This window comes from Leptidea sinapis, chromosome 1, assembly GCF_905404315.1.
Source record: "Leptidea sinapis chromosome 1, ilLepSina1.1, whole genome shotgun sequence".
Lineage (NCBI taxonomy): Eukaryota > Metazoa > Arthropoda > Insecta > Lepidoptera > Pieridae > Leptidea > Leptidea sinapis.
The window spans coordinates 16,674,374-16,701,021 of NC_066265.1; the positions used below are offsets into that span (position 1 = coordinate 16,674,374).

General features: G+C 35.5%; 2 protein-coding genes across 5 annotated transcripts in view; one reads left to right on the forward strand and one right to left on the reverse strand.

Moving 5' to 3' along the window:
- Positions 1–1,939: 1,939 nt before the first annotated feature.
- Positions 1,940–23,264, reverse strand: LOC126965878 (coiled-coil and C2 domain-containing protein 2A). Of its 3 annotated transcripts, XM_050809654.1 has the most exons (11): positions 22,546–23,264; positions 20,377–22,173; positions 15,622–15,815; positions 13,352–13,472; positions 11,428–11,587; positions 9,601–10,158; positions 9,205–9,519; positions 7,923–8,000; positions 7,217–7,371; positions 5,742–5,859; positions 1,940–2,164 (listed from the first exon to the last, which is right to left on the reverse strand). In XM_050809654.1, the coding sequence occupies exons 1-11, from the start codon at positions 22,926–22,928 to the stop codon at positions 1,961–1,963; spliced, it is 4,083 nt and encodes a 1,360-aa protein (XP_050665611.1). In that variant the 5' UTR covers positions 22,929–23,264; the 3' UTR covers positions 1,940–1,960. The 3 variants fall into 3 exon arrangements, with proteins under 3 accessions (XP_050665611.1, XP_050665624.1, XP_050665619.1); XM_050809667.1 differs by lacking the exon at positions 20,377–22,173; XM_050809662.1 differs by lacking the exon at positions 1,940–2,164 and having other exon boundaries at positions 5,745–5,859; positions 7,202–7,371.
- A 53-nt stretch (positions 23,265–23,317) lies between these two features.
- The window catches only part of LOC126965929 (regulator of MON1-CCZ1 complex), a 46,171-nt gene continuing 42,840 nt past the window's right edge, over positions 23,318–26,648 (forward strand). For both annotated transcript variants that reach the window (XR_007729634.1, XM_050809727.1), the window contains exons 1-3: positions 23,318–23,548; positions 23,621–23,991; positions 26,499–26,620. Coding sequence is in view for 1 of the 2 variants with exons in the window: in XM_050809727.1 (XP_050665684.1) it covers positions 23,429–23,548; positions 23,621–23,991; positions 26,499–26,620 (613 nt within the window). In the remaining variant the exon portion in view is untranslated. The remainder of the gene's footprint in view (positions 23,549–23,620; positions 23,992–26,498; positions 26,621–26,648) is intronic.

Consider the following 26,648-nt stretch of genomic DNA (forward strand, 5'->3'; position numbering starts at 1 on the left):
CTATTGTAGCTCCGTAACCTAGGTACGCGTACTTTTTTTTAATGATTTTCTAAATAATTTCTGTTATGGAGCCGCCCATAATATGCGTTTGTAAAAGTGCCTACCAAAGGTTTAGCGTAAGGTAAAACCTTGGTAAAACTTACTGGTGGGGTGTTTAATGGAAGTTTGGTTATACAATATAATAAAATTAAATTAACTATAACACTGGTACTAAATAATTTTAATTTGGGTTTATATTGAGGTAGGCTATGCCTATATTGATTGCACGCCCCTGGCCGAATGTAACTGCGGCCAATACCTTGACAATGCCTATACTTAGTATCGGTATACTGGGTCTCGAAATCTCGAGCGATTGCCAATTCCGTGGCCATCTGGAGGGCAAAGCCACATTGGCTTCGAAGAAGCTGGGCGTCATTAATAGAGCATGGCAATACTTCAAGTCCACATTCTAGCGCTGTACAAAGCGCAGGTCCGGCCACATATGGAGTATTGCTGTCATCTCTGGTCTGGCGCACCCCAGTATCAGCTCGACCCATTTGACCGCGTGCAACGTAGAGCAGCTCGAATTGTCGGGGACCCAGTGCTCTGTGAACGGCTGGAGCACTTGGCGTTGCGTAGAGATGTCACTTCATTGTGTGTCTTCTACCGCATTTATCACGGGGAGTGTTCCGAAAAGCTGTTTAACCTGATTCCTGCCGCCAAATTCCACCTTCGCACGACACGCCATAAGTTAGAATACCATCCCCACCATCTGGATGTGTGGCGGTCCTCCACGGTGCGGTTTTCAAGGAGCTTTCTTCCACGTACTACAAAGCTGTGGAATGAGCTTCCTTCTGCGGTGTTTCCGGGACGATACGACGGCGGCGGTGATCACTTAACACCAGGTGACCCGTACGCTCGTTTATCCTCCTATTCCATAAAAAAAATGCCAAAGACTGTAGAGTGACAGGTTAGGCACGGGTTCGTGCTCCGAACTCTTGTGACATGGTCTATAATACGTTGTGGCGCAGCTATTAGGTGGCCAAGTACTCATCTTAAAACTGCAACGCTACAAAATCCTAGCCTTTACCTATAGCTACGGTAGCGTCTCCACGAAAAATAGAACTTCACCGAAGGAGAGTAGAAGGCAAATGAGACTTAACATCTTAAGGTGTCTTAAGATGTCTCAAGGTGACGAGCGCAATTGTAGTGCCGCTCAGAATAATTGAGTTTTCAAAGAATCCTGAGTGGCACTATATTGTAATGGGCAGGACGAATCAATTACCAATTGCCATCAGCTGAACGTCCTGCTAGAATCGTCCCTTATTTTATTTTATTTCTTGATTTTATTAGCGGATTTTAAATAAAACATTATAAAAAGTACTTGCAGGTTGCTACGAGAAGCACCTGTTAAAGAGCACTGGATCCCTGCCCGACGTGACAAATTACCTAACTTAAAAACTGCTTTTTCCAGTCCTCAATAACTTGTAATGGAAGAGAGCAGGGGTCAAGTCTACAGCTGTGTGTGTATAATATATATTTACTCATATTATATAAGCAACCGTTGTGCAAGCAATAAGGGGTGTTCAAACACGAATGTGGGTTTATATGGTATAATAGTATCACATGAGTGTTTTAATAAACAGTTGTATACAAGACTATCTACACCCATAATATGAATCCACTATAAAAGGTTCTGAAACAGTTTACCGCTAACATTAAAAAAGCCAGTCCTAGTAACCATAATATCATCATAAGCAGTGTTATTATGGAAACGGATGATATAATGTTGTACTGAATTTCATTACAACACTCGTTTGGATGATTTAATGGTTGGTTATTAGGACATTAGGTGTTTTAATGTTGGCAATACTGTTTTAGAATCTATAAAGAGGATTTAAAGCATAGGTGTAGTTAAATTTAATATTCAAGGGAGTATCGTCGACAAAAAAAACACAGGTTTTGCATAAACTGTCAATGACTATATTGTTTGTGTGGATAGCGTGGCCTCAGCCAGATAGACCCACACGCTGACCACGTGGTTGGGGTACGAGAACACCTCGACCGCGAGCGCGAGCTCCGCGCCACCGGTTACGCCCCCCACCGCGCCCGCCAAGCAGGCCTTCACTCGGGACACCACAGCGCGTGTGTTCACGTACGCCATGTTCAATGGAAAACCGAAAATCTGAAATGTTTACAAGCGGTACATTGAATTTAGAGGTAGGTACTGTTAAGGCGACACAGCGAATGTGATTTATAGCCAGAGAAACAAGTAGGTATCAAATTAAGTACGAGTTAACAATTAATGTATTATAATAAAAATAGCCTTTGTTAACATTATTTCATGATATTTTAATAAAAAACTTAATAATAGTTAAGTACATAAAATAGTATAAAAAAAACTACCTACGTTTAAAAAAAACCAACTTCAAAAGCTGATAAGTATCAAATAACTAAAAATTTAATTTAATACACCTCTTCTACAAACCTTTACTTTTAATATTAATAAAATACTATTATTTGTACCTATGTACTCGTCAGTTTTTGAAGTCGGATTTTTTAAACGTAGTTTTTTTTATTTTATGCGTTTAAGTGTCAGTTAATAATAATATATAATCAACCTGAATGAAAACTCCAAAAATGTTCATAAAATGAAAACTACTGGGCCAAGCTGTGCAACTTTTTATGGGACCAAATGGCATCAATTTCGTATCAAACAAAAGAAGAATTACGTAAATCGGATCATAAATATCAGAGTAATCGGTATACATACATAAAAAAAATACCGATCGAATTGATAACCTCCTCCTTTTTAAAGTCGGTTAAGAAATAACATATCTGACAGCGGTAGTAGGTAGGTATTATTGATTACTAATTATAAAAAAATACCTTCTTAATTTTTCTAAATATTTAAAGGTTTTCAGAGAAGTTATATTTTAGTTCCTCTAATTCTAAATATTTGAACAACAAACACATTGATAATATTTACTTACGTATGAAGTAATCATATATTACAAAAGAAAATTAACTTGATATAGTTCATTGAAACACATATTTAATATCGTAATGTACCTAAGTACTACATAGGCTGCACTAAAAGTATCGGGAATGGAATATTTCCACTGTTCCTGTCATATTAAAATCTTTTTAATTGAAATCTCCTTGGTTTTAAAAATCATTAATTATCACCATTATTTATTTAAAAAAAGATTCTCGGTCTTGTCAAACTTGTTTAGTCGTTGAGAAAATGGAATTGACTCGAAAAAATTCTAGAGCGATGATTTATTATGACTTTCGAAGTGGTTTAACAGAAAAACAGAAAAAAGCCCCATCCAAAACCACAATTTATCGCTGGTTTGCTGAATTTCTACGTGGACGTGTCAAGCTCAGTGATGATCCCCGTCAAGGTTGTCCAAAAACTGCAGTCACCCAAGAAAATGTTGATGCTGATTGAGGAAGATCGACATGTGACATACCGCGAAATTCAGGAAATTTAGACATTGGCATGAGTCAAATACAAATAATCTTGCATGAACAATTAGGTGTAACAAAGTTGTGTTCCCGATGGATACCGCATTTGCTTTGTGAAGAGCAAAAAGCGCCTCGCGTTACTTGGTGCGTCAGAACTCGCAGAACGCATCCTGCGTGGAATCTTTCGAGAGCTCAACCTCCTCAAATGCTGTATACAACATCGTATCAGGTGACAAATCCTGGATATACGCGTACGAACCCGAAACAAATAACCAGTCACGAGTATGGGTGTTCGAAAATGAGTTAAAGCCAACAAAAATTGTTCGATCACGTGTTGCAAAAAAAATGGTGGCCACGTTTGTCTCCAAAACCGGCCGTGTTGCGACTATTCCTATTGAGGGACAAATAACGGTTAATGCAGAATGGTATGCTAGCATTTGTTTGTCACAGGTCGTTTCTGAACTCCGTAAAGAGAACTGCAAACGCCGCATCATCCTCCATCACGACAATGCGAGTTCTCACACCGCTCACAGAACAAAAGAGTTTTTAGAGCAAGAAAACATAGAATTATTAGACATCCGCCGTACAGCCCCGACCTAAGCCCTAATGATTTCTATACTTTCCCTAAAATAAAGAATAAATTGCGTGGAAAGAGTTTTTCATCACCTGAAGAAGCTGTGGACGCCTACAAAACGGCCATTTTGGAGACGCCAACTTCCGAATGGAATGGTTGCTTCAATGATTGGTTCCATCGTATGGAAAATGTGTCAAATTTCGCGGAGAATACTTCGAAAAGCAATAAATACATTTTTAAATAGTAATGTTGTGTGACTTCCTTGTTTCCCGAAATTTTCAGTGCCGCTCTCGTAGTGGATACGCGTAATGGTGAAATTTAATGTTTTAGTACCTATTTAAATATAGTCACCAATCTTTATATTATTATCATTTATAATATGGTTAAGTGCGAACCTCGAAGAGAGTTTTTTATTTCAAAAGTATTTAGTGCAGGATCTACGGTGAATTTGTGTGACATAACGCTTGTTGTTGAAGCACCTTCCTTTTATAACTCTTCAATATAAATAAAAGTTTGTCTTTCAAGACTACGGGATGCCGCTTCAACTAGGTAACTGACCACGTGTTTAGTTTTAAACTATAATCATCACAATACTCTTCATAATGCGTTACAAGATTTTCTTGTATCGCTGACTACAGTCAGAGCCGCTTACATAGACTACTATGTAAGCGGCTCCCGATACATGTGGCATTATTTCCGTAAACTACGATAAAAACGATACTCGTTACGAAGTAATTTGATTTTATGTTTTGTACCTACCGACGTACCTATAGATCCTAATCTACTATTCAAAGTCAAATAACATAATACATGAAGTCCTAAAACTGGAAAAAATACAAAAAAATATATAGAATATTATATTTATATTATAATAATTTAAGATTTTAAGAATATTATATTTATATTATAATAATTTAGAAAATAATCGCCTCTGGCACTAGATAAACACGCGAATAGAGCAAATCTAAAATATATATATTATAATACTAGCTAACCCAGCAAACGTTGTATTGCCGATATTAAAATCGCGATACAAAAGTACTGTTGATCGTAGATGGGTGAAAATTTGAAGTTGTATGTATTTTTTAATGCTGACTCAATCAATGGTGGACCACCCTTAACATTTAGGGGGATGAAAAATAGATGTTGTCCGATTCTCAGACAACAACTACCCAATACGCACTCAAAATTTCATGAGAATCGATCAAGCCGTTTCGGAGGAGTTCAATGTTTAACACCATGACACGAGAATATAATATAAGATATCCCAAAAATTACGCGCTAGGTGTGTTTCCGCATTACTGGCAAGACGTTTACGAATTGCCGCACTGTAATGATTTCCCTTTCTAAGATTAGCAGCGAATGTACGCGCTAACCGCTTTTGAATCGTCAGTCGTTACTACAAATATTTCTTTTAAATGAATTTACCATATCTTCGTAAAAAGTTGAGCTCGTAAGAAGAACACGCAAGAAACTCAACGGCCACTCTTTTCAATCAAATAGAGTATTTTACTATGAATGTAATATACATAACAAATTAGTATTTAAGGTGCTGCATCCAATATATGAAGCGTGTTTAATTAATATATATTTTTTCATAAAACATAATAGAGAATTAACTGAATAAATATAAATTATCGTATATTGGATGCATCAAAACTTTATCAAAAATATTTTGACACAACTAACAGCTAAGTAGTACATATCTCCAAAATACCTTGTAGGTCGTCATCAGGTGTTTCAGTCGTTGTCCCGGAGTCGGCTTCTCTTCCCTAGGATGGAAGCTCCAACACTCCCAGCTTGGCAGAGTTTCCCGCAGAAGCCCACTTAAATATCTATAATTTTATATTTCTCATCTAAGCAAAATTCTTGATCACTGATATTTTTTGATTTGGAAACCCAACAATCGCGCATTATGGTACCTAACACACATTAGCTGAGCTTTGTTTTCAGATGTGTCGGTAGTGCGAAGGATGAATGTGGAAGAATAATAATAATCTTCTATAAGAATAAATATACTTATATACATACTGGCTGACTCGGCGCGAGTGGTTCTATCACACAATCGTATTAAAATTTTCAAAAGATTTTGTTAAAAAATGTATGCTACAGGTTACTATAATATAAATGACTTTCTAAATTACTGTCACTTCTAACAATCACCTCCAGGTCGTTTAATAAATGCCTAAATTTTATTGTAATGTAATTTAATAATAAAAAAAATGGTCCATCATTTCCATTGGGTGGAAGATTTTGACGTTCAATAAGAAATTTCAAAATCATATTTTGAGGACTGCTATGAGGCTGCCTGATATAAATTCGTGAGAAGTTGATCTCTCGGGGCAGTTAAAGAGGCCCAACGGTACCTAACCTCCGTTTCGACTTGGTCAAACAAGGTCATCAATATCTTTGAGCATATCGCAGCAGAAATAATAGCCATACTAAATAACATAATCTTTATCATGGGCTTGGATACAAAAAAGTCCTTTAGCAGAAATATGAGAGAGTATGAGTCTTTAATCATACCTACCTACCACAGTAACGTGATAGAACTCTACTTGAAGCTTTTGAATAGTTTAAGAGAAAAGAGTTTTCACTTTTAAAGTATTACAAATTGTTCAGATTTCAAAGAGCGAAATCTCAGGTCAATGTCCTAATATGCAAATATTGGGATTGAGCAGGTATCAACTGTAAAGTTGATCCTGTAGATGAAACCAGAACCTGAGAGTTGAACAAGACATCAAGAATTATGAACGATACTCTCACTCGAACGGTTGGTTCTTTGGACGAGCTCTCGCACGGCACGCGAGAGGTCGCGTGTTCGAGTCCCGCATCGTAGATTTTGTTTATAAATTTAATTTCTTTCAAAATTCATGTTAAGTATAATTTGCTTACACTGATGGACGTTAACGAATTCATAAAAGTTTATATACTTCCCAATTACACATTGTTACCCAAAGAAACTCAAATGCTAAATAAAAAATATACAAAATCTACATTCAATTCTGCTCAATTGCCCGCCTGAAACTCCATTGGCCAGGCTTTTGTGATCTAAGAATATAACAAGAGTTTCTTGAGTTTCAACGAAACGCGCAACTCGTTGTTCGCAAGCCAAGACACTCGTCATACCGATCGACACTGTCGACAAATAATATAAAATCTTCGATTAGGGGGTACCTCGTGGTAGCTCACCTATTCCAAATAGTCTTAACGTTCCATCGCCATTTCTGCACTTTGTCCTTGATCCGCTCTTCCAAATGTGTCCTCAGACTGTCCACGTCGACTGCACTGCTGTACGCGTAGGACACGGCAGGTTCTTTGACGACGAACACGGATTTATTAAACACCTAGGTGCAATGAAATGTATCTATTCAGTGTTGCATTCAAAGAACTCTTTGCTTTTCCCTAAATAGTTAGTTACCAACTTACTTTCAAGGCAGTCATGATAAAATATAGCTGATTACAAAACTGATTTCAAGTAAAAAATCATTTTAATTATTAATCAACAACGCTATTAGAAGAACGAACATTATTTAATTTAAACCAGGGTCGTAGCTATCTGCTACGGGGCCCCCTGGCCACGAGGGACTCCGACGTGCGTAAGCAAAAATCATAAAAACTTTTGCTTCTTACCGAAAAAAGGCAAGGAGAGTGTATATTCAATTTGGATTTTGATGTAAAAATTTTGGAAAAAGGGACAGATAGGTAATTATGATGAATAAATATTTCTTTTAATTTGATGTAAATATTTTTTGTGAGAAACCTTTCTACTTCATAAGCCCCCAAGCAAATTTTTACACGGGGCCCCACCAAGGCACGCTACGCCACTGATTTAAACATTATAGGCGAGTTAGAAATGTAATATGTATAATTCAAATAATTGTGTACGAATACTAACCGATCGCCAGTGCGACGATTTGTGAAATTCGAACGAAACGTGTTCACAGTTCAACGACGTCTGCTGGTTAACCCAGATCTGTAGAGGAAACAGCAGCTTTACCAATACAATAAATTCCAATACGTTTTATGAGTCTTCTTTCTTTACCATCCATTATTGGTGCGAAAAAAAAATGCCGAAAATTCTTTTTAATTATATAATAGTTATATAAAGCTTACTTGCTCGCAATGATATTATAGTAATAAAAGAGGTAGATATGTCACTAGCGCGCCGAGGATGAATCGCCTAAATGGAGGCAATTGGCCCCTTTGGGCGTAGTCACTCTCTCAATACGAAAACGGTACGCACGCGTTTGTTCTTGACAGAATTGCTTACAATTTGATATAAGTACAACATTAAAATTTGTGTTATGGGAAGATACACTAATTATGGAAGTAAAAAAAATATGCAATTACATAGTTACCACAGTTAAGAAATCCTGAATTATAACATTTTATTTTAATTTCATTATTTCTCTAACAAAATAAATTTAACGCCATGACATAGCGTGCTGAACGTAAGCCGATCCAAACCGAGCAGTTCTCGAGTGCGGACATAGATTAACGTACAGAAATGACAAAATATTGATGCTGTCTGTTGCGGAATGATCAAAGTACTTAGTATATTTTAGGAAATGATGTAAATAAGACGATGTTCCAGTGAATGTAATACGAGATGTAATCATTTTTAATAAACAAGTTTGTTTGTAGGTAGCTGAATTATCAATCTACAAAAACAAGTTTTAGGGTAGGTAGCGGACGTAGACAGTGAGTGCTATTTGGCTAATAATTGTAAACTTTAAACAATGACACTTTATTGACCTAATTTCAATGCAGTTTTACTACTTTATAACTTTTACTACATGAACTCATGATTAATCGTATTTTAGGCATAAATCAGGGTGTACGGTAAAAACTCATATCTGATGATTTATTCTGTATTTTTCTATTCAAATTACGAAGCAATTAGCAAGTTACATTTATCTCTTTTTCACTTGCGATAATTGCACTTACTATCCTTCTTTGACGTGATATAGTAATGTAGTGTGTTATTGCAATGTTAAATTATTCATGTGTGCGTTAGTGTATCATTTACAAACACCGAATGTTGTCAAGGTAACCTATCTATACTTTTAAATGTCATTGACTTGCTCCTAGATGCATTAGAATAAGGTTATGGCAATATTCGAGGAATATATCTGTTCATAGATTCGACACGGTGAAGTAAACTTCAAAGGACTTACATTTTCACAATCAAACGCGAAATGAACAGTCTTCAGTGGACATCCCACATCCCTCACATCGTGACGTTCGCCGCTGACCGCGTCAAAGACAGCCAAGCTTACGTCATCCCTCCTGCTGAACCAGCCGCCACCGCACTCGTCTTCACCCGACATTATCACGTGATTATTTCGGTATTTCACCAGAACATAGCTGCTTATGCCTCGAGGCAAACTAAAGCCAATGACCACCCAGGCTCTGATGCCTAAGTGTACAAAGTAACTAGCAAGCAGTAGGCTATGATCCAACGGAGAGCCGAATACAACTTTGAGTAATTCCTGCAAACATAATAAGGATTCTAGATCAAGTTCGAAATCAAATTGTAAAATTTTTGAAATTAGTTCAAATATTATTCTTACAACTCCTTTCAGTGTGACAACATGAGAGTCCACCAATTCGTAGGTAGGTATCAATGCTACGTATCTTAGTGCAAAATTCATAAGTTCCTCTAGAGTTATCTCCTTGTCTTCAGTGTCTCTGGAATCAACGTCAGCAAATCTTTTCTGAGAATTCTTAGATACAATAGAACTTCTTGACGATGTTCTAATTCTTTGTGGATCACGTGGAAAGTTTTCTGAGCCAGGCAAACTTATTGACTGAATGAATTCTGTGACACATTTATTTCTACCTGAGCTATCGACAAACGTCAAAGATATGTTTCTATTAGGAAAGTCATTCATAAATTCAGTGACAAAACTGTTCAGATGTTTTATCACATGATCAGATTCTAGAAATGGCTGTTGGTAGATCTGACAGCCTCCGTATTCCGAGAGAGATGTCTTGATCTCCAAAGTCAGAAACGCGCTGTCTTTTCTCATGAGACGCTTGATTTCAGGAATAATCGATGAGGTTTCTGTAGAACTCGATTCATATCCTAATATTTGCGGTGGCGTTGTTACTTTGAATGTTCCACGTAACTGCAAAAATAAAAGGAAGACTTGTTACAACACGATCATACTCTATTAATGTTGTTTTATCGACAAATTTCTTTTGCAGAGTTCAATTGCGACTTCATTATTAAACGCTAAGTTATAGATTTAAGTCTCTATCTCTATACTATGATTATAGGTAGGTACGTGGGCTACACTTTAATTTTCCCAAATGAAAAAGAAAATTTAATAAATTCAAATTTTAGTATTTTTATTCAAAGTAGATTTAAAAATCACTCACAACCACCCATTCTAAAAATGTATGCCCCAGAATTAAGAAGAATGGACGCAAGAACTCAGCGGGCTTCTTTTTCAAATGAAATTTTCTCGTAGTGTAATTTAATACAATAAAATGTATAATTTAACAATCTGAGGGCGATCGGTCCATTCCCGATCTGTGGTATCATTATGATTTTTTTTTTTGCAGACCTCAATGAATCAACAGTGTAACAGCATGTGCAACGCTTCAAGCAGAAACCAACAACCTACGAGAAAATATATAATCGATCTCAGTACGAGAGTGTCACAGATTGAGCAACAAACAAGAGAAAAAATTTAATCCACGTGTAAAGCTTCCTTTACATCGCCGGTTGTTGCTATGCCGATTTCAAAATATTTTAGCCTTCGTTATTGCCTTTTTCATGTATTCTATGTTATTTCTTAGCTCGAAAGTGTTTTTACTTTCCTATAATTTTTGTTTTGGGTTTGTAGTTTGACCCTCTTTTCAATTGTCTTGTAGCTTCAGGTATGTTTTCAGTGGCCTTATTTCAAATCATTGTCTACGCTTAATGCTTAATAATGTCAGATATTGTTTTGAATTTTTCTTGTGTTATCTGTGTCCTGCCTCACCAATAAACCTTTTGAACTGCTTTAATAATTTTAAAATTTGTTTTTGAAGTGAAATTTCCGACGTATGAGAAAGATTTTATAGCAAATCGTCACGATTTTCGGTTACGCGCCATTTTGTTTTTTAAAATACAAGATGGCCGCCACGCAAACTTATATTGGCAAAACACATTTGGTTTAGAGAACAGATTGGGATAATTAATATAAACGAGACTTAAAAATTTGTTTTCCAATGAACTTTCACTTCTGACATGTGTACTTTCTACACACAACATTTTTTTTTACTTTTGTTTGTTATTAAAATCCTATCGGAGTGTGTGGCTTTTTTTCAGGGACGTCCCTATCAGAATCTAATAGGGCAAGCCCGAGCTTCTGAAAAGTATTGTATTATAATGTCATAAGATGACCTACCGCGCCATTGGCAAGCACCGCGTGTATTGGAACTGACAGTGTGCCCAGCCACCTGTTGCAGCTTCTATACACGAATGTTTGTCTTTCGGTGTCTTCTTCAGTCACGCTAACTTTGTGCTCGTCGTATATATTCACGTGCAGTGAGCACAGTGGCTTCAGCCTGTCAACCAAAACCAAAACTTATTTCACCTGGAGTACTCGATGATAAACTAGTGACTAGTGACATAATATTCTTCAACCTAAATTATAATAGTGTAAAACCTAAATCGTTACAATTAAACTTAAACTATATAAGATACACAATTCCGCCATACATTATTTTGTTATATCTGAAAGGGTTTAGACAGCGTTTACGTTGAAAGCTCCCAGACGGCTTATTTTTTTCCGACACCTCCAACAAATATCATTTCTGTATACATTTATATATTTAAAGCTTTCTCGAGAACCACGCTATCCATTGATGAAAACAGCACGAAAATCGTTGCAGTAGTTTGTGTATTTACGAAGGGAACACTGAAATGATCGGGAATAGAATATTTCTGATTGAGTTACAATAAAACCTTTTTTAGAATTTGAATATTGGCCTCTTAGAACCTTAATGACATTCATACAATTAAAGAAAAAATTCAAAAACAAAAACTATGTTGGTTTAAAGTTGACACGTCGTTGACAGAAATGGAGCGCACGCATGTACATTTTCGCACCATAATTTATCACAATTTTCGTCGCGGCTTATCTCAAGATAAATGTCTCAGTGAACTTGTTTCAATTTATGATGTTGAAGCACCGAGTCAAACGACAATATACCGCTGGTAGGATGCCGAGTTCCGCCGCCGTAGTATGTCGCTCAGCACTGTTTCTACTGCAGGTCGAGAAAGAACAGCGGTCACGCCTGAAAAAATCGCAGCTGTGCGAACTATTGTATTAGTTGACCGTCATGTGACATACGCGCAGATTCAGGCTGTTATCAGTATCAGAATGAGTGCAATTCAGTCGATATTACATAATGAACTTTGTGTAAGAAAGCTAGTTTCCCGATGGGTACCCCACAATTTGTCCGAAGAGCAAAAGGCGGCTCGTGTAGATTGGTGCCGGAATACTCTGCAACGCTTCAGCGAAGGGAAGTCAAATGCCGTTTATAATATCGTCTCAAGTGACGAATCATGGATTTATTCATACGAACCTGAAAGAAAACATCAGTCAGAAGTTTGGGTCTTCGAAGACGAGGTCAAACCAACGAAAGTGGTTCGCTCCCGCAGCGTGTCAAAGAAAATGGCCGCTACGTTTGTCTCGAAAAAGGGGCATGTTGCTACAATTCCTTTACAGGATCGCATAACGGCTACCGGTGAGTGGTATATAACGGTTTGTTTGCCAGTAATGATAGCCGAACTCCGAAAAAATAACCCGAAACGTCGCATCATCTTACATCACGAAAATGCGAGCTCCCATACGGCTCGGAATACAAATGTTTTTTTGAAGCAGGAAAACGTTGAGCTGATGGACCATCCTCCGTACAGTCCTGACCCGAGCCCAACCGATTTCTTTACATTCGCTAGAATGAAAGATTTATTACGCGATCAACGGTTTGAAGACCCCGAAGCAGCTGTGGAAGTGTACAAATCAGCCATTTTGTCAACATCAACTTCAGACTGGAATTACTGTTTTATTGATTGGTTTGCACGAATGGAAAAGTGCATTAAGTTGAACGGAGAATACTTCAAAAAATAATAAAATACAATTTACCTATACTGTGCATGTGGTTTTTTTTATTCCCGATCATTTCAGTATGCCCCTCGTACATATATATGTACACTTTAAGTTTTTAATATATTTGTTGTACCACTCTATGTACCCATGTAGCTTACATAAAATCGTGAATAATTATATAATTAAATTCAATTATGAAATTTAAATAATTTGGTACTTGGTGTTCATTCTGACGGTAAAGTTCCACGTTGGATGAGAACCCACGGCCGTTGGGCTCTGAACCGACGCGTCTTTGTAACTTATCCTCACGAAAGGCCTCAATGTTCTCATTCTAAAACCTGCAACAATAATAGTAGATTGTTAACCGAGGGTCGAAAGAATCATTTCCCGAGGTATTTAGACGGCTATAGTCCGGAAACACTGTACTTTTCATTTCGAATATGAGGAAAATAAAACTAGTTGTTTATCTAAGCTATTTATTCATAATATATAATAATATAAGTAGCACCTATATAAAATTAATTGTCAAATAAGGACAATTCGTGAAATTAAAAGTTACATTTTGTTTGGAATGTTTATGCTCTTTGATATATTATGACAAATTTGGCTGTTCTGGATATCTGTAAAAGTGGGAGGTATTTCATCAGACGATGGATTCCATGGCGGATACTCCCTTGAAGTTGTCGGCTGAGGCGAATTAGGGCGTATTTTTATAGTTTCAGTTAATTTGGTTGAAAATTTAGTTTTATTTTGGACTGAATCTTCAATGTAGCCTTCGGCGACTGTGCTGGATTTCCAGCCTCCATGTCTTTTTAACGTTGTCATATTTGCCCCAGTCTCGGCTAAAAGTGTTGCTGACGTTCGTCTATAACAATGTCCGGTAAACTGCTCACAGTTTGGTAAATTCAAATAAGTTGCTATCTGCTTCGGCATACCTGAGATTTTATTTTTATCGATCACTTGTTTATAGCATTTTCCCTTCTGATAGTTGAGAAAAAAACGGTCCGTTTTTCCATCACTAGGTCTCTTTTTTTGATATTTCTTTACTATTTGTGCAAACCCTTCTTGTACTACAAACGAGCGCTCAATATTTGCCAAATTGGCCTTGACTTTCAAAATCTTCTGCAAGCGCCGCTTATACCGAATATCATACCACCTGTGAAACACGTATTTTTTTAGTATTTGTGTAATAAATACGTTCATTTTTAGAATAAATACATACATACTTAGGTAAACTTACCTTCACTGCCAAATATATCTCGTCAGGAGTTAAATTATGGAATTTTTTCAAATTTACATCGTGTTTTACACTAAGTGTACTCTTGAGCATTGAATATCGGCTCCATAGCGTAGAAGGCTGTAGTTTGCTACACAGTCCATTAAAATATGTAAGAAATACACTTTCGGAAAACGATTTTATACTTTTCTCTACTCGCCACTTCATAAAATCATTGTATGTGTTTATATATCTTTCTTTTGAGATTTCTGGCAAAAGATTTTCAATAATACAATTTGCCTCGGCTCTAATTGATTCTGGTGTCAACATTTCAGAATCGCTTGAACTCATTTTTAATATTCCAATCTTAGCATAAAAGATTATTACATATTTTTTTAATTCCGTCACAGATAGGTACATTACAGATCAGTATCCCGCCAATTTATGTCGACTTTTTAAATTTTAAATATGGAACTCACCGCGTAATTGATGCGGCTCATTCTGTTCAAAGAAGTTTGCGCTAAGTTCACACTGGCTGTTTAGAAAGACACATGGCATTTCTTTAAATTAGTTTTTTTTACATAAAACTCTTCATAGCTGACAGCAGTTCTATTTTTAAAAATCATTGTGGGAAGTAATTTGTATGAGTTTTTCCCTCTCTATGGAGGGAAGCAGCATTTTCCACCCAATAATCAGATCAAAACAACATTACTTTCCGAGTATGAGAAATGAAAAAATACATACAGTATAGTGTCCGTTACTATGTTGTTACTGGTTTGTGAATATAGCCACATGGTGTGATGTGGAAGGACAGTAGAAAGATGCTCGATTGATATTTGATAGAAACGTTGGAGTAAGTTTCTAGTACCATATTTTTTTTATGGAAAAGGACGACAAATGAATCACAGTAGCGTTGCCGGCTTTTAAGAAAGGTGTACGCACTTTTATTGAAGGTTCCCATGGCGTATCGTCCTGGAAACACCGCACAAGTAAGCTCATTCCATGGCTTTTTAGTTCGTGGAAGAAATCTCCTTGAAAACCGCACTGTGGAGGATTGCCACACACCCAGAATTTGTTTAATTTGAAGTAAGTAGTTCTTGAAATTTGCGATGAATATACTAAACATTTAAACAAATTGAATACGAAACCTCAAGCAGTACCCATTCCTCAGTTAGACCAGAGTATCCTTTCGTGACGAAAATAATTAACTAATAATTTTATTTAGAATGTATAAGGTTTAATAAATGTTGCCTGGCGGCTGCCCACAATACCTGCTATGTCGTTGTCAGCGTCGTTTTCCAGGAGCTCGTCGTCAGCTAGAGCACCACGCTCATACAGGTTAAAGGCACGCAGCACTGTCACGTAGATGTCCTGCTCGGTCGCGAGCCGCTCTTCCATCTGATGCTTCAACACTGCACCAGATGGTTCAGCTAATACCATTTTTGGCGTAAACGTAAAAATACTCCTGGAACAGATGGTTACGAATTGATTATTAACAATGTGCATCGTGCTTACAATAATTATTAATAAGGTTTTCAAAAATATGAAAAACGGCGACTTTCGTCCATATTCAAAAAAAGTCATCGATTCGGAACTATCGCCCGATTTCAATACAATAAATACCCAGTAAATTAATGGAAAAAATAGCTTATCACTATTTTTATGGTACGTTGTATTCCATATAATAAACAGTAGGTAATCCACTAACACTATACATGATAGTGTTACGGCCGTTCCCAATATTCAGTCTATCTCTTACTTGAGATAAAAATCGTAACTATCGTTGACTTTTCTGTCCCAATAAACTTATCAACGGTAACTCACCTTATCCGTACACGCTGTCTGTCAATGGGACGACGTATAGCTTACCAGCGAGTTTGTATGGAAATAGCGTTTCACGCGTCCCAAGATAAGGCGATAAGAATGACTTTGGGTATATTGGGACAGTTTTAGATTATTGACAGCTAATTACTGACAGTAGAACGTAGTAATTTTCTCTATCTGTAGATAGTATATTGGGAACGGCCGTTAGTGCATTACCCTGACGACGTATTGCAAGTAATGGTGGGCAGCAGTGGATGTGATCTGCACGGTGCAAAAGCCTTTTTTATTTAGAGTTTGGCAAGTTTTGATATTGTTTACAAGATTCTCGAAGTAGTACAAAACGAATTTGGAATAATTATTTAAATCCAAAATGGCTGCTACATAAAATTATCATTGTAACAATTAAGATTTTCCCTAAGTTCTCGGGAGCAGAGAACTAAATTGAGATCATTTTTCAGACCCCAAATATTCACCACAAAAATTGTAAAGGTATCGTTTGCCAAAATTTTAGGGATACCTAGGATCAAATTCGAAATTATTACAATGGAAATTTTGTGCGACGTTAATTTTGATGGCTATGATTCCGTGCGAACGACAAAAAATCCGGAAGTTATAAGTTTTAATAATAATATGTATGCTTTTCAGCAGACATGAAGTCTTGAAAATTAAAGTGTGACCTGTTTGAAAATATACTAGGTATACGTATTCTATGCTTAAATAACTATAAGTAATATAGATATATTATGTATAACAGAACATTGGCGTAAAAGTCATCAGCTCCAGTTTAGTTTTAGAGAACATAAAGTAGTCAGTTCGTTTTCTAGAAGTGGGGCAATACATGGAGGTTCCCTAATTATTATTAATAATAGATTAAAATGTAAAAATAGAAGAGATATTGTTAATCTCTCTATAGAACAACTAATTGAGATAGCTTGTATAGAACTAGAGCAATTTATTATTGTAAGTGTATACCGCCCCCCCACTGCATCATATGAACAATTCCAACATAGAATGGAGGAGGTACTATCAAAATTTAGCAAAACCAGCAAGTCAATTATAGTGTGTGGATATTTTAATATAAACTTGCTTGAACCTTCGGCCAATTGTACTAGCCTTAAAATTTTATTTCAAAGTTTTAATTTGTTCAATGTATTTTGGGAACCTACTAGAATCACTTCTACAACAGCAACCTGTTTAGATAATATTTTTACAGATGTTACTATTACTAGTAAACTCATAATTAATAATCTTCAGTCCGACCATAGTGGGCAACTTATAAAAGTAAATACAAGATAGGACAATGTCAGACCAAAAAAGGTGACGATTATACCAGTTACGGGTAGCCGTCTTGAGAGGTTTAGAAATAATTTGGTAAATACGATACCATTTTTACACTGTGGTGAAACTGCTAATTTTCACAATAACTTAGTCTTCAATTCCTTCTGTGAGGAATTTGACAGGATTTTTACTCCAGTAACGGTGAAAGTAAACAACAAACATTGTTTTAATGATTGGGCAACAATGGGTATCCACAAAAGTCGTAAACGCTTATATGACCTTTATTATGAGAAACATTACAATAATAGTGAAGAATTTAAAATATATGTAAAAAAATATTCCAAGCTCTTTAAAGTAGTTTGTCATGAAGCGAAAACACGTTTCATTGCAGATAAAATTAAAAACAGTAGTAATAAAGTAAAAGCGACTTGGAGTATAATTAACAATGAAACTGGTAGATCGAATTGCCGTAACACCTCTATCTGTTTAAATATTAATAATCGCGTTATAAATTCGGAAATAGAAATTGCAAATGAATTTGATAAATACTTCTCCGAAATCCCGATTGTCACGACCAAAGACCTTAACTCTTCGCCAAAAGCAGCATATGATATGCTTAAATTACACGTACCAGTATCTTCCACTGATTTGAAATTTAAGTATGTTACAGGTAGCGATATAATAAAAATCTTCAAATTAATTAACCTAAAAAATACAAAAGACCTATGGGGCCATTCGACTAATATTGTAAAATACATACTTGACATTATAGCACCTGAATTAGCAATAATATTTTATGAATGCATAGATGAGGGTGTGTTCCCTGACCTCATGAAATACAGCAAAGTTATCCCGTTGTTTAAATCGGGCAGTTCTTTTGACCCTGCTAATTTCAGACCTATTTCAGTGCTGCCTGTTTTTAGTAAAATTTTTGAAAAACTTTTGCTTCAACAGCTACAAATGCATTTTTGTAAATTAATGAACAAAAATCAGTTTGGTTTCACTAGGGGCTTATCAACAATTAATGCGGGTACTAGACTCATTGAGCACATCTTTGACGCCTGGGAAGAGTCACAGGATGCATTGGGCATTTTTTGTGATTTGTCAAAAGCATTTGACTGCGTCCACCATGAAACTTTACTCCTAAAACTAAAACATTATGGAGTGAAAAATAGAGCCCTAAATCTGTTAAAATCATATTTAAGCGAAAGAGTTCAGATAGTCGATGTAAATGGCAAACGGTCTTCGGATAAACCTGTGGGATAAAATAGGTGTTCCACAGGGTTCTATTCTCGGTCCTTTCTTATTTCTTATATATATTAACGATCTACCGTTTGTGGTAGATGATAGCCATGAGATTGTATTGTTTGCTGATGATACTTCACTTATTTTTAAAGTGAAGCAACGTGCGGATATTGATGACGAGGTAAGCAATGCACTCTCAAAGATAGTGCGTTGGTTTGAGACGAATAATCTGCACTTAAACAGTAAAAAAACAAAGTGTTTACGGTTCATTACACCAAACACAGCGGAGGTACAAACCAACGTACTTATAAATGACCAGAGATTGGAACTTGTTGACACTACGGTCTTCTTGGGTATCACGTTAGATAAAAAGCTTCAGTGGGGTCCACATATTACCCATCTAGCAGATAGACTCAGCTCTGCGGCATATGCAGTTAGAAAGATTAGAGAGTACACGAATGTTGCGACCGCTAGATTAGTGTACTTTAGTTATTTTCACAGCATCATGACGTACGGTATATTACTATGGGGTCATGCTGCTGACATTGATATAGTGTTTGCACTGCAAAAGAAAGCTGTTCGTGCTATATATCAGCTTGGTTATAGACAGTCTCTCAAAGAAAAATTTAAAGAAATAAATATTATGACTGTTCATTGTCAGTACATTTATGAAAATTTAATATATGTTCACAAAAATCGTCACCTTTTTGCTCTTAATAGTGATTTTTATTATTATAACACTAGAAATAAGGGATTGCTTGTAACTAATTCTAGTAGGCTTCATAAGATACATAATAGCTTTAACGGTAAATGTATCCACTTCTACAATAAAGTCCCAGCCACTGTTCAGGCATTATCTATAAATAAATTTAAATGTTTTATAAAAAAATGGCTCTGTCGTAAATCCTATTACTCTACTGCTGAATATCTAAATGATCGGACAGCCTGGAACTAGATTGTGATTATTTTATAGCGATAGAAATGACTGTACAATATTGTATATTTTTATTGAAAAGAGCGCAAAAAAAAGAATGCTGGGAGAGTTTCTTGCGCCGCTTCTTCTCTCTCAGAGCGCCATTTGTTTCCGAAGCGGTAGTAGTATAAGAAATGACATCAAAAAGAATTATAAAGGAATCAATTTTGAGAAAATAAATGCCTTTATATAATAATTAAATCCAAAATATTATCGACATTTAGTCGGACCGCACACTAGACATACAATTTCTTTGTGTAACTTGTATGCTTGTGTAAGTTGTGCCCCAACTTTTTTACAGTGTCATATTTACCGCGTCCGTACGTATGACATGCAAACATGAAAACCAGATTGTTCGTAGTAATGTTGGTCTGGTGTGCGGCCTGACTTATCACTTGAAATATCACTTCTACCAGATAACCATTTTTTTTTTCAATTTTGTCTGTGTGTTTTTTCTGATTGCTCTTCGAAACAATTAGACCAAGTAAAAAAACCATGAAACTATCAAAAACCCCAAATTTAAGTACAGATTGCTACCTAACCAAATTTTCGCGAGTTGATTCGAGGGCGCCCACTAGTGTTAAACAAAATATTTCTTCAAAAAGCACAAAGAGTGAAAAAGCTCGGGTGCCTGCTAATCTTGGTTGTCGAACATCAAATAGAACGTGATATTGAATATAACTACATAATTCAAAAGATACACTACCTTAGGCTTAAGTCTTTAAAATCCTTAACTACATCTTTATGTGTCTTGCTTGACAAACGTTCGTTTAATTCCTTAGATATTTTTTCATTAAGCTTGTTAATAAACTGAATGCCTATATATCTTTGTGTATCTATTGGATCCATTTCATCAATTTTTCTTTTCATATATTCAACGTCTTCAGTCGTCTCTGTTGCTTGTAAACAATTTAATTGTTCAGTTGATACTTGACTTGAAAATAGGGGAATAGCTTGATTCTTTAAATTTGTATTTGCTCCGCTATTTCGTAAAAGTAACAATTTGTAGCGAATAAATTCTGCACATTCTTCGATAGAAAAAATTTCTTCGTATTCCAGCTTCGTTTTTGAAATTTCCTTCACTGAATTGATTACATTATTATCACTTACTTCATAATCATACAAATCACTTATAATTCTGAGAAGACTGTTTAAATTACCTTCTTCAACTCCGTGCATAATTCGTTCAATATGTATTTTTGTATTAATTTGCTCTTTAATACAATCATTTTGATTTTCATTTAAATTATCATTCCAAATAACTTTTATGAGAACATTACAGGTCGTGAATAGTTTTCCTTCAAACGTATTACTACTTTTTAGTCGGATTTTATTAACTGCCAAAATATCTTTTATTGTATAGCCACTTCCTACACTTCCTAGCTCGGGTGTTATAACTTTGTCATAAATCAGGGTATGTTTCATTAAGTCTATTTTGTTTTTCTTCCTATTTAATAAATCGATTGAGCATGATGACACTTCTTCGTTGTTTTCATATAATATAATATATAGGATATTATTTGTTGGCAATATCTGAATGGTCAAAGACTCCAACAATTTCTTTTTACAATAGTTATCAATTGCAAAAACGTCACTGATACACACGAAGAAGTTATCAACGTATACTTTAAAGTAATTTTTTTTGGAATCTTTATGTTTGTTTTTAAGTATATTCCTAAGAATCGTTTCATCATAGTGCAGTGTCATATTAGTTTCACACGCTAATATGAAATTAACGGTTTCCTGGGCTTTTTCTTTAATTTCTTCAGGATTTATTTGAATTTTGGGTTTTCTAACTTTACTCCTTTCCTTTTCAGTTTGGGTATATTGCGATGTATACTCAATATATTTTTTAACATAGTCATACTCCAATTTGGTGAGGATATCTGAGTACTCCAACTCAAATAAATCGTTCCATTTGTTTGATATCTCTTGATCATTTAGTGAAATATTATCTATTTTTAATACATGCGGTGTTTGCACGTTTTTGAATTTATCTCTTACCAAACTTATATCTGACCATATAGAAGAAATACTATTTGATAATTTTCGTTTCTCTTTCAACTTTTTAAAATAATTATCTTTGTTATCCAATAAGGACTTTGTATATTTTTGTATAATAGGATCGTATTTGGTGTTGTCTTTCTTCTTAGGACTTATTTTTAGGAATTTCTGTTTCAAGCTATCCCTAGTTCTTCGAGCCACTTCTATGTTGAGTAATAAGTCTTTAAGAGACTCTGCTATCTGAATATATTCTGAATATAATTCTTCTAATTTAGATACCAAAAGCTCCTCAAGAGAAAAGTTATGGTGATGTGTAAATTTCAAATATTTTATAGAGAGGTCCAAGTATTTTGATTTCCGTCTTGTTTCGCAAATGTCGTAGTCAATAACAATATCATCGAAATAGCGAGGCTCGGTGTACTCAGCAAGAGAATGCTTCTGAGAGTCAGTATTTACATTAACACCAGACAGTGTAGGATTTATTTCGTATCTCTTGGAACTGTAAAGAAACTGGTAAGTTTGAATAAAGTTTTATAACAGGGATACAGCAATGTTTTGATTAAAGCAAATGTTCTCATAGGAAACGGTTTAAAACGGTTAGAAGGCCTAGCCACTGGTCGGACCAGATCAAGACACTCACTCGCCTACCACTTTGTAATTTAGTGACCTATTTTATGAAAACCTTGATTAACGGACACAACCTTCAATAATAAAGAATGCGACCAAGAAGAAAGGAAATCTTGCAACATGATTCCTACTCAATCAACGATCAGCTAGGGCATTCAATAAAATGCATTCAATCAACGCGCTTTACAAATGTTCGATTAATTTAATGTAGGTAACGACCTATAAAATATAATATCATTCTTACCCATATTCAAGATCTATAAAACGACGCTTAACTGGCAACATCGATAATGCTCTCGACGACTTCTGTAGGTAGGACTTTTCCTCCTCATCCAATTCTTCAATATTTACAATGTTTTTCTCCAAAATATCAGAATTCGATATTATTTCAGAAGTTATGAAGTCCATAATATTTGAAGTCCCTTTCTTTGATATTTTGTGTTTTACCCGAGGCTTTTTTAAAGAATTTGCATCCATTTTTATGAAAAAATCTCTTTCTGAATGATCGTCGATAATGATTTTCGGATTAACATTGTTTCCTTTAGAAATATCAATTTCTTGATACTCATCGGAATTCGTAGCCGCCGCTATGTCACCATAAGAATGTAGTTCTATAATTTCTGACATCTTTTATTTGGAATCGCTAAGCATTATATTTATAATTCACAGCACAATATCTAAGAAAGGGCTAATAACTAACATTTACAAAATAATTTAGTTTTGTTTGTATTCCTCCGTACTTAATTGCCATGGCAATCATTTTCAGATAACGATTTATGTTCATCAATTTCTTAAATTAAATTATATTTTTACACACTTTATTTAATTGATAATTCACATAGGATACCATATTTTTGCTATTGTACGCTTATATAATAAAACATTAAGTTATTGTACGTGTAGCGTACGTAGGTACGGCAATAATTTAGCCTAACTCAACTTTTTACCTAACCTTGTTCATGTTTACAACGTTAATATTGTAGATTTTCCTCTAGTGTCATCAGTCATACATGACATTGTCATCGAAGAAAAAGTTTAGAAATCAAAATACACAATCACAAATATCAGCTGTTATTGAAAGTGTGATCTCGTTATTCACGTATTAATAATAATTAAAAGCCAAAAGAATGGCTGTTTTCAGTTTAAAGGATACAGATAAATACTATTTGACACTAACTGAACCTCCTAAGCGATTTGACGCTGATAGTCCAGTGACTAATGTATTTTTTGACGACACAAATGGGCAGGTCCGTTTTTTTCTGTTTATAGATGAAAATTAAATATTATGTGTAGTGTCTGAAGCCTTTTGATTATTGCAGGTATTTACGGTGAGGTCTGGCGGTGTGACTGGAGTAACTGTTAATGGAATGGATGATTCTAAATCAACGTCATTTAGAATGGAAGATAAAGGCCCTATAATATCTATAAAGTTCTCCCCAGATCATAAAATATTAGCTATTCAACGGAATTTAGATGGTCAAATTCCATCTGTAGAGTTTGTGAATTTTAAGGACCTAATTCCGACGAATATAGAGTATAGTCACACCTGTAAATGGAAAACTGCAAAGATATTGGGATTTGTGTGGCCAAAAGTAAATGAAATTGCATTTATAACTGATCATGGTATTGAATTGCTTCAGATAATGCCTGAAAAGAAACAGTTGAAAACTTTAAAGAGCACATCTTTTAGGTATGTTAGTTTTGAAGTTATACTTAGTATCCAATAGCACGAAATAGGAGGTAAAGAATATTGTAGTTGATATAGCTTTATTGCACGATTATAATGCTACCAGTCTTATTAAAAGGTAATACACCATTTTCAAGATAAAATCGAAAAACGATTCTAAACTAAAATGAGTCAATCATGTACATAAACATGCACACAGACATGGCTGCAGAAGGCTGTCGACAAACTGTCAATTGTAAATGAAAATCAGGTCAAATGAAACATAAAAAGTAGTCAACAGACTAGATGGCTTTATCAATTATAACTTTTAGACTAAAAAGGCTAGAAGATAGAGTTTACAACTATAATAAAGCCAGTCAAAAAAAACAATAATTATTTTTCTTTTATTTCCAATTCTCTCAAGATTATGTGTATGTTCCTGTGTTCTGTTTTGTGTTATTTGTGGTTTCTTGCGACATTTTGCTGAACTTTGATTGTTTGCTTACATTACTTACATTTGACCTGCCCTCGTACACTAGACTCCCATTCTCTGCTTTCTCAACTAACTAAATTTGTCTACTGTATTGAGTTCTGTTAAGATGTTGGACATCGAGCAATGCCACCAAACAACCCCTACGGAGCCCTGGCCATTGAAAAGTCAGGAATTCCAACCCTCAACTACACTCAGCTCACCTCAGGAACCTCAACCAGTCATGATTATTTTGAAGTTGATGAACCACCAGTAAAACATTATTATGTTGAAGAATTGAAAGAGATGTGGAATTTAGTTAAAGTATATCAGCGACTGGAAACTCGCCAGCCTTTGGCTCTTAAGCTCTTGCCTTTGCTAAGAGCAAAGGAATGATTCCAAGTGAAAAAATGTGCAATTATTACAAAAAACCAACTCATCCAACCGAACTGTGGGCTCTTTTATATGTAGTACAAAAGCATGCAGAGTCAAGTCTAATGTTAGCTGAGGAAATGGTACTTGGTTTGATGTTATTAGAATTACAGTATCACAAGTATTCTATTTAATGTAAGCCTATGCATGCAGGTGGAGCTATTATGATACCCAGAAAGAAAATTTTACAGAGCCTTTTTAGGGCAAACATAATGGACTGGTTTAATTATTGTAGAGAGGCAGTTGTTTTATACCAAATGGACGAGCAAGCAAAGTTGTCCAGATTGACAAGAGCAAGTTCAGCAAGAGGAAGTATAATAAAGGTAAGTTCTGACTAACCAAAAAGCACGAAAAAAATAACATGTCATAAAATTTAAATGAAGTTTTTTTATTGTTTCATGACGTTATATTAAAGATCAGTGGGTGCTGGGCTTCTATAAAGAAGACGGAAGCAAAGAACTCTATTTAGAAGTCTGCCCAGACAATGTCTGCTCTGCCGATGTATTGGTGCCATTAACAAAAAAGCATGTGGCTGAGGGCACCATCATACATACAGACTTTTGGCAATACATATGATTGTCTGGGGGATCATGGATTGACATCACAAGGTAAACCAGTGATCCAGAGAACCCATTTGTGGCTACAGACACACTCAAAGAATTGAGTCACAGTGGCTTGTCATCAAAAGATTTTTCCATAAAGGCAATTTTAATAAGAAAGAAAATTTCACAAATTTGATGTTCGAATATTTGTGGAGAACATTTGTAGAAAAACAAAAAAAGGATCCCTTTGAGGAATTAATTAAAACAATCAATTATGTTTATAATAATAAACATTTATAAAAAGGTTTTATTGTTTTTTTTACCACATTTTTTGTAAAAGTAATAAATCCCTATTAACAAGTGAGACTTCATTAATCTAGGTAAATTAGAACATAAATATGAATAAGTTTTAGCCTCCTGCAGTCATGCCAGTGCTCATGTAATGTTTTATTTGTTCCGTGTTCTATCGGTTTTAGGTTAGAATTTTTTTCGTTACTTTCTTAAAAACGGTCTATTACCTTGTAATAAGAGTGGTAGCAGTATAATCGTGTACCATAACTATATCAACCACAATTTATAAAAATTGGCTAGGTTAGGTTATGTTAGAACTTAGAACAGATAAATGAACGAGCCGAGTGCAGCGTGACAGCCGCCGGCGACTGTCAGAACCGAATTGTAGGCGTTTCCCCTCCATTAACAAATTCGGAAGGGGGGGGGGGGGCGGGTAGAATTTTTTAATCGTGCACCAATGCTCTATCAACGACAATTTATAAAAAATGGTTGTGTTAGAACAGTTAAAACAACCATCAGAACCTAATTGTAGGCGTTTCCCCCCAATTTACGCACGGGGAACCTTCCCAATTTTTAAAATGTAATAATTTTAGGTTAGGTTACAATGCTTTTTTTCTCAGGAACGGTGCATTACCTTGTAATGGGAGTAGTATCAGGGGCGAAGCGGCACGCCCCCCTTTCCACTTCCCCCTCGTGCTACGGGATACTAAGTTTAACCTTTACTTTTTATATTTTTATTAGACTGATCATTACCAATTCTGAATCAGTGTTTTGTAATATACCTACCTATGTTACAGTGGTGCATGGTTTTCATGGTGTGCTCAGAGCAAAATAGTCGTGTTGGCAGGAAATAATGGTGCTCTGTTGCAACCTTTCTCACTTGGTACATCAACAATCACTAAGTTACAGAAAATTGAATGTGAGTATGCAAATTGATTTGATATCAT